At 38.1% G+C, this 14,047-nt stretch overlaps 1 protein-coding gene across 7 annotated transcripts in view; it reads right to left on the reverse strand.

The window, feature by feature from the left end:
* Positions 1–13,918, reverse strand: part of LOC144246223 (uncharacterized) — a 93,380-nt gene extending 79,462 nt beyond the window's left edge. For 6 of the 7 annotated variants that reach the window (XR_014954805.1, XR_014954806.1, XR_014954803.1 and 3 more), the window contains exons 1-2: positions 13,773–13,918; positions 13,385–13,583 (exon numbers count right to left, since the gene is read on the reverse strand). Coding sequence is in view for 2 of the 7 variants with exons in the window: in XM_077782921.2 (XP_077639047.1) it covers positions 13,385–13,583; positions 13,773–13,918 (345 nt within the window). In the remaining 5 variants the exon portion in view is untranslated. The remainder of the gene's footprint in view (positions 1–13,384; positions 13,584–13,772) is intronic. The other variant, XM_077782920.2, reaches the window with a different exon arrangement.
* Between the last annotated feature and the right edge of the window lie 129 nt (positions 13,919–14,047).

The raw sequence follows: 14,047 nt of genomic DNA on the forward strand, positions 1-14,047 counted from the left end.
AAATGGATAATATAATGCAATATTAAGATTAGAAGGGACTACCAGAAGCTATATAGTCCAAACAGGTGCTCAAAAAAGGATCCAGCATCCAAGTAAGGCCAGGTTGATGTTAGATCAGATTGAAATAAAAAATAGACCGCAATCATGATCATCCTTTGATACTTTAAAACTATATCAATTACTAAACACTCTTCCAAATACCTTTTAAAGCACACAAGAGAGTTTACTTCAATGATTCTTTCAGCTAACCTTCATCACCTTTGTTAAGATTGATTAACCATTATACTTTCTCACAGAGGAGGGATTCTATTTAATATTAGTCCCCAACTGTTAACACTTAAAAACCCCCAAAGTTTGACTGCTGAATGTGTTCAAGAGGACTTCAATATGGAAAAGGCCAAGCAGCTTAACAAAAGCATTGACTAATACAAGACAAGGCTTAAAAGCTTTGTGTAAACACAAGGGCAATGTCTAGGACTCTTAGCACTGAGCTTTCAGGCGCCGTGTTCTTGAAAAATCCTAGAGACATGCCAGAATTTCAGGAGTAAAATGAAACTAAAATCTGGGAGTAGGATGAAAATAAAAACAAATTGAGATATTTTCTGTGCAAATGTAGCATCACAATAGCAATAGCAGCCTGATACCAGTGTTGATTGGAGCTGTATTTTGTGTTTAGCTCACAAGAAAGATGGAACTCTAGAAATTAGGGAATTACAGTAAAACATATCAGCTAATAAAGAAGTGCATAAATGACCCAGGATAATTACTGGTGAAACAGCTAACATGAAAAACTTTCTAATATAGCATTTTAAAGATGATAATACAGAAACAATTTTATATTTGGAATTATATCCTCAGTTTATGTGTACTTTATTAACTGAGAGAATGGATGCTTTGTAAATCATAAGAGACATTACTCTGATTTCATCAAGCAGAATCTTTGCTATAAAATCTCAGCTGCAGACTGAATTCTGCTATGCCAGGTCACTCCCAATTAATTAATCAGTAGCCCGACAATTAAGGACTCTTATTAACAGATTAGGCCACAAAGGGATTCCTGCCTTATCATTTATGCAATTGTTTGCTGCACATCGAGGAAAAAGGCTCTGCAGGTTTGCTGCAGGTCCCCAGCACAGATGGACAGGAGGAGGAGACACAGTTTGAGACTGAGTGCAACACAACATTTTCCTCCCTGCAGTGCCTCCGAGGTAGAGGAATAACTCCTGGGAGAATTCCAGTGCAGCAGGTGGGCTTTCCAGAAGCAGCTGGAGGAAGCAATAGCCTTCCCTAGCTGCTCTCAGGCTGGGACAGCAACACCTTACTGATTTCTATTGCTTAATTGCAAATTGATGAAAAGCAGCCTGGTGACTGGTGCCTCTAAGTGATAGCATTTAGCTCTTAGAAGAGGACTTAAGGTAGGATGAGGAGCTTCTCCTTCACTGGAAGTTTCAAAGGTTGTTTCACCAGAATGAATGAGACAGCAAAGCTGAGTCATGAGTCTTTAACTCTTTAGTGTTCAGAGTAGACAAAATATTTGCATGCTTACAATGAACAAAAAACCAAACCAACAAACCCACAAAACCAAAAACAAAGCCCACAAACTAAAAGTACAAGTTGCCAGTGGCTGAAAATAAAATATCAGCATTTGTTACAAGCATGGTTTAGTGATTTGCATCTGAGCAGGGATCAAAAATGCTCAGTAAGGATCTCATTGCCATTACAGCTTGCCTCACTGCATTCCATGTGAGAAGGTTTAGATGGTATAATTCTTGGATTAAAGCAAAATATGTAAGGATAGATCACAACAGAGGAAGATAAAATGGAATTGTCTATATTTGGAGTAAGTAGAGGAATTTATGTCTGGAAAAACCTCATTTCTGTTTCTCATGCTCATTTATGTGTCTTCCATTTCACTTCTGTGTGTAGTCACATTGAAATAAAAACCCTTTACAGCAAAATTTTCAAAACTATTTGAAAAGGACAGGTATTGATTTTTGCGTCCTGAGTTTTTAGTCCTATTTGGGATCTGTTCTTTGTGTTTGCAACTACTTTCCTATATAGCTGCTGAAATTCAGCTATGCATTTTTAATATTGAAATAGTAAAATGATCTTCCAGAGGTAGCAGAGAATTAATGGGAAATGTGCTTAAATCACAGTGATTTAATAATAATTTTAAGGGCTAAACTTTCCCTAGTTTTCTTTGGGTAGTCAGCAAGAAGTGTTTCTGTTTTCTTAAACTTCCACAGTGACTTGCTCCCTTCCTAGTGTAAGTGGACTCAGTGTATACAGAAACATCCAAAAGACTGGGGTGGAGTTGCAGGCCAAGAGTCACACCACACACAGATCATTAGCACAAGAATCCACTGAGGGCTATTAAATATAAATAGAAAGCTGTTACTCATAACTCAGGAACCTTCTCAGCAACACACAGCTACATGGTGAGAAAACTGTCCACAGAAATACCACTATAGGCTCACCATGTTCTTTTGGTGCTGACATGGGATGTTGAAGTACATGGACCTTTGATATAGAAATGGATAATCATAAAATTTTATTACCTCAACAGTAATAAATTACATGGATAGTGGTGAAAAGTGTTAAACTAGTGAAATATTAAAATCACAGGAGTACATGGATCACAAGTTATGTCTGTAGTCCCTTGTTACCCACATAAATCCATGATAAAGACCAAAATGGAAAATCAGACCATGATCCAATATTAAGTTCTGCAAGTATAAATAGAATGGAACTAAACAAACTTTTTATTGTTAAAGAGGTGGAATAAGTGTTTCCATTCCTCACACTCTAAATCCAGAAAGACAGTTGTTTTGTCTCTGAGGATATGTTTAAAGAATAATGTATTCCTTTCTTCCAATCCCTGTGTGTATTTCTAAAGAAGGCCATTCTGCAAAGGAATACAAGTTATGAATATACTGCACAGCAATCTTGTGTGACGGGTAGACAGAAAGTCAATTAACAAAAATTCATGTTTAAGATTTGAGTAGTGTTATTGTGTATGTGTGTGTGTATCATTAATAAAAGAGATGTAAAGTGTGTTGATGGATTTGATTTCTAAAACAAAATACAAATTAAAAACTTGTAATGAATTAGGAAAGGCAGCAGCATCTAATCAAATGGGTCTGATTAATTCTATAAAGGCATGAGGTCTTTAATCTCTCTGAAGTTCATTTCCTGGGAGAAAAGCCAAGCTTAAAAAGAAAAAAAGGAAGCACATTGCTGGTTGAAAGACCTAAAACCCTGCATGGAAGAAGAGGGCAACAGTGGAAACATCTGTCTGTAATGGCAAGTGATCAGTTCTTAAGCTCACATGATCTCAGTAATACGTTCTGATATCCTGTGGTGTAGGGGCAGATACTTAATTTGCCGAAAGGCAGTAAGACTTTGGCAGATTTGGACATTTTGGACCTTGTTGATTTGTAAAAACAGTGTTATTATTTAATACAGGTAAAATTTTGGTGCATTAGCTGCACCTCGTCGTCTGGTGGAAAAGCAGTGCTGGTCCATCATTTCAGTTTGGAACAAAAAACACTGAAGCAATTATTACTTCCATAAACTTAGTTTCCTTATGGACTCTAGACAATTACCAATAATGTGATAGCAGCAAAAATGTACTTGCCCCAATATTCCTTTAATTACAGGGTATTTGAGAAATTAATTAAATAACTTCTCCATTTTGTTTTATGTGCTAACTAGCTCCAAAATGTTTCGTTTTATAAGAAAGTATTTTCTAAATCTCTCAGAACAAATACTTAAGAGGCTTTCGCTAGTAACCGGGATCTCTGCTGTCGGGGGGGTAACTTGGGAGACACCCTGTTGTCACGGTTAATGAAGAAAGGAATGTTTGCTTAGCCCCTGGGTATGTTTTTATAGCAATTGTGTAAACCTAAGTGGCCCCTTTCATGTGCAGGACCAAGATTTTACAATTTAGTTCCTTTCTCAATCTGATTACCATCTCTAACCTAAAAAAGTATTATACTTTGTTCAAAGACTTTATCCTAGATTCTTACAGAATGCTTACCTAAGCATTTGGTAAAACATTAAGGACGGCAGGGTCCACATAATTTAGACTTGACTATCCTCAGCCTAAGACAGCACTTATATCTGCCAAAACCTGCAGCCTTTGAATTCCATGTATATTCCACCAGTCCTTAACAGGCTGTACATTTTGTCATCACTTCCTTATAACTTTAGAGACCACAAACATCACAAGAACCTTTAGCACATCATTGTATCTTTTCTCACTTCATAAAAAGAAAGGAGAAAGAATCTGGATATCTGAAACTTGGTTTCTAAGTACACATCTCTACCTTTCAAAAATGTATTTTACCTTGGCAAATCTTTCTAAGTGAGAGATGTTAAGTAATAAAGAGTGTAGAAGAAAAATTAAATTAAAAGGGACTTAAGTATTAAATCTGACACACTTGGATGATTCCCCAAGGAGCATACTATGTTTTTAAGTCCCATGTGAAAGGAAGCCAAAGTTAATTATAGAACATAGCACTGGGCTAGCAAATAAATCAAGCTTCACACTGCTGAATTCTCACATCTCACAAATTAACAGCTATTGGTCTGTTAGTGTAGACTCTTCTGTTACAGCAAAATGATATCAAATGTAATAGTTGTTTATCTTAGGATAAGAAGATGTCATTAAAAAAAAAGTCCATTTCACAAGAATTCATAGCCAAGGGACTAGATCACTACCCACAGAAGTATTTGAATGAGAGAATTAGCTCAATATGTAATACTGCAAATACCACTCATAGTATCTGTGCAAAAACAGTGCATGCAGCATGATACAGTAGTATAGCAGTGCTGCAAATATAATTTCTATTACAGAGGCTGGTGTATGCATTGTATCCTGTATCTTACATCAGTAAATATAATGGGCATTTGGTAGCCTATAGACATAGGAATCTTACAAAAAATAATATACAGCTACACAAATTATTATGTATATGTGTGTGTGTGTGTGTGTGAGACAGTGAAAGAAAGGCAGAGGGAAAACATGCAAATAATCTTCCAAAGAGAAACTTCTCCAGAAGGCAACACTAAAATTTCCATGAACAGAAGCTATGACAAAAGCCTATAGACCCAATGCACACCCAAGAACCTGTAGCATAGAAGTGGTTCAGTCACTTCCACATTTGCAAGCCAGGCTGTTTGAACATTCACTTTGAAAAATTAGTTTCAACAATCACAGTGATCAGTAGCTTGTACGGTTCATCCACTTGGAAAAATGGGTGTCACACCAATTTTTTTTTTTTCTGCTGGCCAGCAGTAAGCATGTTCAGGTAGAAATGAAAGAAAAAACTCCACTACAACAACAAAGAAACATTCAATCTCTATGGAGAGTGTTTCTAAGGTTAAGTACTGTTTATATTTAAATATTCATCACAGGACTCTGTGCAAATTTCATTTTCTTTTATTTAAAAGGCAGGTACTATTTACTTGCTGCTACTTCACTTGGGGGTTTGTAAGAATCACTTGTTAATGGCAATGCTTTGAACAAGTGAAATCCTCTATAATGACACCAGCACTATTAGTATGAGGAGAGAAAGGCACCACCTGAGAATAAAATCGGGACCAGTTTTTCTTTCCCCCACTTTGAAAACTGGGAGCTCACATCTAATTTGCACTCTGTTTTGTTGTTTAGCTTTGTTTCTTTCTACTTGTCTATTATCTCTTCAGATTAAGTAGGGTGACATTATAACTTTCAGTGAGAACTCTCATTACAAGGCATTGTAGGATTACTCCAGCTTTATTCAAACGAATACATTCAGTCCGAGTTCAAATAAAAAAAAAAAAAAAAAAAAGCACAACCATCCCATTCTCCCACTTGCAATTGTACTCAGGTGCTTTACTCCACTGATTTGGAGCTTTAAGTACTTTTCTGGATTTTTCTTTTTCCTATGTGTTTCATTTGACTACAGCACAGAGTAGCGTTCTCCAGACAGCCAGCTTCTCCTTTAACAGAGGTCAGCTGTAAATACATATGTAGTTTTATGAACAGGATTTGTACAACACGCAGGGAAGTCTCCGCAGCCCAGATTCCATCAGTGTTTTTACCCGTATTAGGTAAGATTAAAGGCAGCTCCAATAGCAGGCAGAGGAGGCGCTGAATTGTGCAAGGGCCCCGCTTGACTCCTTTGTGGAGGCTCACTTAGCACCTTTCTGCGCTCACTTAACAACTTTGCTGTGCTAAATCCCGACCTGGCTAAAACCATTCATTACACAGCACTAAGGCACAGATAAAAGACAGCAGCTCAATACCAGAAGAGTGCTCTCACTGAGATAATGCAGTAGTAAAGAATTAGTAAAACCCTCAGCATTGCTCCTTCACAGATCATTATAGTCCTGCTGCTAATAGGAGTGGAGCAGAATTAGGCCACCAGTGAACATCGAGTGAATAGCACACTGTGAATATCCACCGAATCACCGAATATCCTGAGTGCGTGGATTAGCACATAGGAAAGCCACTGCCTGCTTTGGCACTGAATCCAGTTTCCTTAAGCATGTATAATGGACACTGTATTGCTGGAGATATTCCCCCCCTTTCTTTTTCTTCCCCAGTGAGCTGAACACTAACTGGATTGCATTAAAAAAGATCAAAAAACCCAGGATTTTTATTTAAGAGCATTCTTTCAGTAGCAGGTCACACAAATTAGAACAAGAAGAATATGGATTGGTTTTGGTATATTCCCACTGATTTCCAGGGATCCCTTTGTGATTTTAAGGAGAAAATGAGAACCAAAACTAAGAAGGCAATCCTAGAGAAAATCCTACCAGGTACTCCTGTGCAGTAAGCCATCCACATCTGTCAGTGTGAACTGTGCTTCCTATTAGCAATGGCTGAGTTGCATGCAGAAATTATCTGTTTCCCTAGATGATCTGGATATATAGTTGATATATTTAACGTGGATTATGAGGTAAATAGTTGTCTGGGAAAAAAAACACAGAAGAAGAGAAAAAGAGGCAATCACATCTAAGGAAAGCACTGAACAATCCATTTATCAATTTGCTGTAATGTAAATGGATCTCACATCATTAGCAAGAAGAGTTTTTATGAAACATTTCAACTTTGAAACATTGCATAAAAAGATCAGCATGTGATCAGTCTCTTATCTGGTTTCCATTATTCATCTACACATAAAAAAATGTTTTGATACAAGACAAAATGCAGTTCCCAGCTGTATTTTGTCATGAAATGGCTTTCATAGCTCACAGCTCTATTATCAGGAAAATATTCTCAGCAGCTGGGTAAATACATTTTGCTTTGTTGATGTTGACTGTTAATTTTGCATCTAAAGCTTGCCAATGTTATAGAACTATAAAGATTCAGAAAATGCCATTGATGGGAAGTGCAGTTGCTGTGCTATGGATAATTCATAGGCAAGAGATGAAAAGGATCCTGCTGGTTCCTCTCATGAAGCATTCCTGTTTTCAACATAGACAGTCAGTGACCAAAAAGACAGGTAGGCCCTCAGGTTTTGTAGTATAAACATGTGTGCACATATGCATGGGCTGCTTTTGAGGTTGCAAGCACACCCTGATTTAAATAGCAAGTTTTAACTTCAGGAGAGGATTGCCTGGAGAAGTTGTGGATGCCCCATGCCCAGAAGTGTTCACGTCTGGGTTGGATGGGGCTTTGAGTTGCCTGCTCTAGTGGATGATGTCCTTGACCACAGACAGGGTGTTGAAACATGATGATCTTTTAGGTCCCTTCCAATCCAAACCATTCTGGGATTCTGTGATTCAGCATCAGCCACTGTCCCTTTAAAAGTTCAAGCACTGGAACTAAGAAAGAAATTAAATAGGTGATGAAAGTTCATGTTACAAATTATCTTTTCAATTTCAAGTATTCAAGTATTAATCTTTTTCTGCAGTGCTTCAGTGGCTGTGTTTGTACCTAGACATTTAACACATATCTCAATGGCACGAGGTATTGGTGGTAAGGAATACCAGCAGTATGGCTGAGTTTAGCTCAGGAATGGAAACAGCACAGCTGTTAGCATGATCCTACAGCTCTCCTTCCCACTTCCCCAAACAGTATGGGTGGACCTATGTAACTGAAAGCACAATTTCACACTATGTGTGCACAAAACGTACTTAGAGGAAGCACCATTCCTGAAGAGTACACAGTCAAAAATAGTCTGACACAAAAGCTCAGTTATCCCTTTTCACCCCTCTGCACTGTCTCCTCCTCACCTTGTCCAGCCTGGCTGCTTTCTGCACTAAGATTAAGATGATGCCTCTTTCTCTCTGACTCCCTCCTGCACTACAAAAGAGTCCCTCTTGAGAGACTTGGACACTCCAACCTACTCCCACCCTTCACATGTTTCTGGCATGCCCATTAGCTTTTCTTTAGGATTTTCTGCTGACAAAACAGGCTGAAGAGCTCTGGCACGGAGAACCAGTCTTAGGGTAGCTTTAGATAATCCCCCAAACTGGCGACTAATCAATTTGAAAAGAAATAGGAAATGGAAGAAAGATCACACAAAGCCCAGATTTGGGTTGATGACATTTGCTGTTAAACTAAAGCCAAGTCATCTCAGCAGCTGCAAAACTTCAAATCGGTTGCAGGAGCTATAAACTAAGTCACAAGACGGAAGGAAGGAAATATGGAGAACAAGAAAAGATGAACTGTTAAGCTTTCTTTGCAAATACAGAGTTTGCTTTAATGGTCCAGATTACTAACTTGGATTATTTGTTTCCAAGTGCTGGGATTAATCAATGCTTTCCATTCACGAGTCTGAATGAAATGTTCTTTCCATAGCCCTTACAGAGATGACATAAGAGTACACAGAAATATTAATAATGGGAAAGTCAATATAATCTTTAATCCATAATAAAAATATCCTGATGTATCATGGTCTCCATAGGAACTGCATAAAATCTGGAGCTTGTATTTTTCAGGTTTCTCCGGTGTTATCAGTGTGGAGCTCAATCTGCAGCCCTGGCCCTGAGCAGTGGATGTGTTGGATAGCCTAAAAGGGGGAAAGGGTATCTAAGTATGCTCCCTTACCATCACTCTCTTCAAAGGAGCAGCTGAATACAGTGAATCTAAGGATAAGGAAACCAGGTCTCCAATCTACGAGATAATAGCGACCTACACATTTATGAGCTAAAGAAAAAATAGAAAATGTCCAACTATATATACTACACTTGTCTATGTATTTGTCCAGGTGTGGGTCTGATGTTATAGCTTTTTCTTCTATGCTATCTTAGAATCTTACCGTGTCTCTAGTGTAAGCTGAAAATAAATTGCTCTCTTCTCAAAAGAGGACCACAAAACACGAGCTGTTAGTAAAAGCCTAAATCTTTTATCAAGCACTGAAATAACACTGATGTTCTTGAGATTCTTCTGCATCTTCTGCATCACTGCCTCTAATAGGTACAAGTCATCATGTGATGTCTGAATTTTCTTCACTGGTTAAGGGTATAAGCTAGTGCAAAACAGGCAAGATAGAAATCCTCCACAGTTACACCACCATAGAATTTTTGCATGCCTTTGTGTCACTAGCACAGCTTCTGAGTCTTCTCTCTACATAGACAAAATGGGAATAATAATTCTGTCTCAGCAGTCTAGCAGGGAAAGTTGATAACTCCTTTCGAGACTAAGTGATCGGATATGGAAGGTTCTTACAGGTGAACTGATAGACAAATCAATACATTCAAAAGATATAAAAAGATAATATCTTATATATGGTCAGTTATAAATCTAAAAAGATAAAGTGATACATTCAGTGTGTTTCCAATAGGCCTTTGTTTTGCTACACTGGAGTAAGATGATCATTCATCTTTACTTCCTAAGGCTACTTGCACTGTAAAGGTCTATCTTCATTAGGATAATGGTAGAAAAATCAGACCTGGCAGCTTTATTCTCCTTTAAATCTTCCTGCCACAGTGCAACTAGAATAGCACCAAAAATTAAGAGGAGACAAGGGAGGAATATAGATGTAAAAAGCAGAAGAAGCCATTTTTATTGTCAATGAGAATTAGCCAGCCAGTCTTTCTAACCACAAAGCAATTTAACTTGGCCTTTTACTGCATCCATTTTCTCTGATTAATTTTTATGATGTCAGATTTCTTGTCCCTTGGGGCTGGTAGTTTGCAGGACATTATACAGGTCTTTCCCCCAAGGTCCTGTGTCTGGCTCTCTGGTGATTCTTCAGGTGCCAGCAGCTTGGAGCCCTGACACTTCTCAAATACATAGGTGATAATCTGACAAGCATGGTTCCTCTCTCTGTGAAACGTGCCACAGCATTAAAGTGAGTTACTGCTCAGCACTTAACAGCTGTTGGCTTCTCCTGACAGCACTAATACAACATTAGACATGGAGATATTTTGAGAGTGAGAGATGTTTTTAAGCAATTACAGGTCTGCCAGGTTTCTCTCAAAGTTATTTATTTAACCAGAGCTCACAGCTGCAAGATTTAAAAGAATGTATCCATATACAAGCAACAGCAGTAGCTTGAGTCATTTGCACACAAAATGACTCCACTTGATGTGAAAAGGTTTGCTTTTTCTGACTACCCTGTACAGGAAGTCAAATCTGCTGCCACCAACACAAACAAGCTTTGTCTTTTTGAAAAGTTCATTGCCTTGTTACTATGACCAAGCACAACACCGAGACAGCTGTTTCATTCCTCCGTGTTCCAATGCTTTTCCTTAAAATCACATCAAGTACTATTTACAAAAAAAGACAGCTTAAAAAAATAAAGCCTAAAATAACTTTCAAAAGTCAAGGATATATTTTTTTTTGCCTTTTGGGATATCTACCTCCATCTGTTACTTCTAAGTCTAATGCTCAGGAATAAATTAACCAGTCCAGAACACGTGTATTCATAAACTGCCATGTAAGTGATGTAGTTATGAAATTATTCATCCTAGTTTATTCTTTCTTTTTGCAGTCTGTTCCTTCAGTATCTATGTTTTTGTATTTATTAATTTTATCCAATTCAACTTTCCTGGCTGAATGCCTAAGAACAACAATCTACTAAGCCAAGGTTGCATACCTTCTTACCCTGACAGCATCTTCTCTATTTACTTACAAGTCAGGTCAAGATGTAAAAGTGAGAGGTTGAATTTGATGACAATAGGGATTTCCATCTGATGCTCAAAGTTGATTGTACTTCTGGTTTTATTTCAAGACAAGCATAAGAAGAATAGTATATTTTGGCAGGACAGGCATAGCCCTGCAAAACATGGCACATTGTAATAGACTATTTCATATGAACTGGGAGGAGAATGTGAGAATAATAATTGGCAATGTTTGTACTTAAGAATGTCTGTGATGATGACCCCTAGATAGAAGAGCACTTTGTTGTTTAGAATTGAAGCTACTTGTTACTCTGCTAAAATAATACATGTGCAAGGGCCAAGAGCCAGATGCACTTGCAGATGATGTCTAATTCCCACCGATGTCAAGAACAAGAATAGTCATTTATGAGCCGAGACCCTGGCAACCAACACAAAAATCACTTTCTACAGGAATGTACACCAACTCAGAGATTTTGTCATGGCATTACATTTCCTTTTAAGTATAACTTTTAACTTTGGGAAGGAAAACCTAGGCAAGCGGAATATTTCCCTCCAGTAAAGGGTTTTATATATTTTGACTTGATCTATGTGTCATGTGTTCAGAAGGAATCCCAAAACCTGTCTTACAAACTCTAAACATATTGATAAAATAAACCACTTAAGGAAGTTCTTTCTATGCATATAAGCTAGCCATCCAAAAATCTCATCATACTTGACTGCTTTCTGAATATAACACCATTCCTGCAGATGGTAATCACATTGCATCATGATGCTTGTTTTAAAAAGTGCTTTTTTTAAGGCTCCAGGCATGGCAGAGACTCACACGCATTTGGTCAGCAGAATAAAATGTTACTTCTAAGTTTATTTTATCCAAATTAATGTAATTGCTGCAATCATTTGGAGCCTTATTCTTAATGCTCCATCTCTACACAAGAGAAAAAGCTGTACAGTTTACATTTGTGATATATTAGTCAGGTACTAATTAAAAAACAGAGGTTAATGCTTATTTTCATACCATAAAATCTTCTGATTTTTGTCCTCAGTAAGGGTTTTTTTGGTTGGTTGGGGCTTGTGTTTTGTTTGTTTGTGGGTTTTGTTGTTTTTGTTGTTGTGCATGGTATTTTTTTTTAAGTAAGTCTCTTATGCCCAGAGCACTAGATTCATATTTAGACTTAAGGCCCATCCACCTCAGCAGGTCTCATTGGGATTTTTGCCTCAGGTAAGACAAGAAGATTCAGACCTGATGTTCATGTGTTTTGACAAAAACATCTTCACACATTTTGAGTTCTTCAGTGCTGACAGTATTGATACATTTTTTGCTGCATTCAACCAACTCCGTACATTGAATATTTAATAATACAGGTGATATGAGGACTCCTTGTCTGACTCATGTAAATAACACAATAATTTAAACTGAGTCTTCCTTCTCTACAGTGTATGCAATGCTAAATGAATATAGTGTCTTTCAAAAAATCCCAAAAATATTGCCAATAATATAAAAGAAACTAGAATAAATTCAACATTTGGAAAAAAAAAAACAACCAATTGTCCAAGTTTAGAATATTTTGCTGCCACCTTTTGGAATTAAATAAAATGTGCATCTCAGTAGTTAGTAACAGGGATATATAATTTAGCCCTCAACAGCAATCACTAACATTATTAGAGAAAGAATATATTCATTTCTTCTTTCTTCCTTTTTAAATTCTTAACAAGTATGTTGAGTTTCACCCTTCACTTTCACAGAGAGATGGAATAGCACATATTCAAATTTAAGGCTTTCACATGTGAAGAAAATAGAGTAAAAAAATTTGTGCATCAAGCATAACTCTCAATAAATGGCATGATTAGTCAGCAGATCAAGCATTATTTGGCCATAAATAAACAGCAGTAAACAAAGAAAGGAGCTGCTAACGGATGATACCTAAATATCAATTAATCACTGGCAAATAATTGTTAGTTAAAATCCAAGGTTACTTGTTAGAACTCAGGGCCTCTTTCTCCCCAAGTGCATTGTGCCCTTTGCATAACTGCATTGCTTTTAAAATATTGCTCTACATCAATAAACAAGAGAAAAACAAGTCCTAAGGCTCTGGGCTGTGCTCCACATATTCTCTCCCTGTTTCTTGTCAGAGAGATTTTCTTCTGCACAACTTACAAAAATGCAATGCATTTTGGGGAACGTTAATATAAATAAATATAACACCAGTATAGAGAACATGTCAGAAGTTCTTTGTTATCACTAAGACAACTGGAGCACTAGTCTTATTTTAGAAAGGTGAGATCAGAAGCAATTAAACTGGAGGAAGAATAGAAATGTCTGTACCTGTAAAGGGTCCCGAAGTGGACAGCTTTCCTTTGATGCACGACATGGGTGCTTCCAGAGCCCTGGGATTCGGGTGCCTTCATCGTGGTCCACACAGGGGACAGATGACCTCTGGGACAGCAGCTCTGCAGGGATGTGTGCTGGGCAAAGTGTCTGGTCACTGGGGGGCTGCAGCTCGCCAGGTGGATATACAACCTCTCTTTGGGGATATAAAAATTGGAGTATTAGAAGGTGTAAGGATGAGGCTATGCCACTGTAATTTCTCCATGCCTAAAATCTGATTTAAACTAACACACAGGTGCTATCAGATTTGTATTCTAGAAAGCATTAAAGTGAGTATGTTTCTTTCGTAAAGCTCATCCCAAGAAGGAAGGTTTTGGACAATTACCTGACTGCAAGAGTGGGTCTGACAAACGTGTCAGCCCTGCTACGAGTGTCATGGATGTATGGACGTGCTCCTTGTGGGAACGGGGTTATCTGCAGGACAGGGACATCGGTAATAAATCCCGGCAGAGAATGGGCACCGACACACATCGATAACACACCCGGCAGCGCAGCCGTGGCCGGCTGAGGGAGCGGCGCTGCGGCGGCGTGCGGCGATCCCGACTACGGAAGGCGATCGCCGGCGCGGCCGTTGCCGGGCGACCGGGCGGGACCGGCCCG

The sequence above is a fragment of the Lonchura striata genome, chromosome 4 (assembly GCF_050655825.1).
Source record: "Lonchura striata isolate lonStrDom1 chromosome 4, ASM5065582v1, whole genome shotgun sequence".
NCBI classification, from domain to species: domain Eukaryota; kingdom Metazoa; phylum Chordata; class Aves; order Passeriformes; family Estrildidae; genus Lonchura; species Lonchura striata.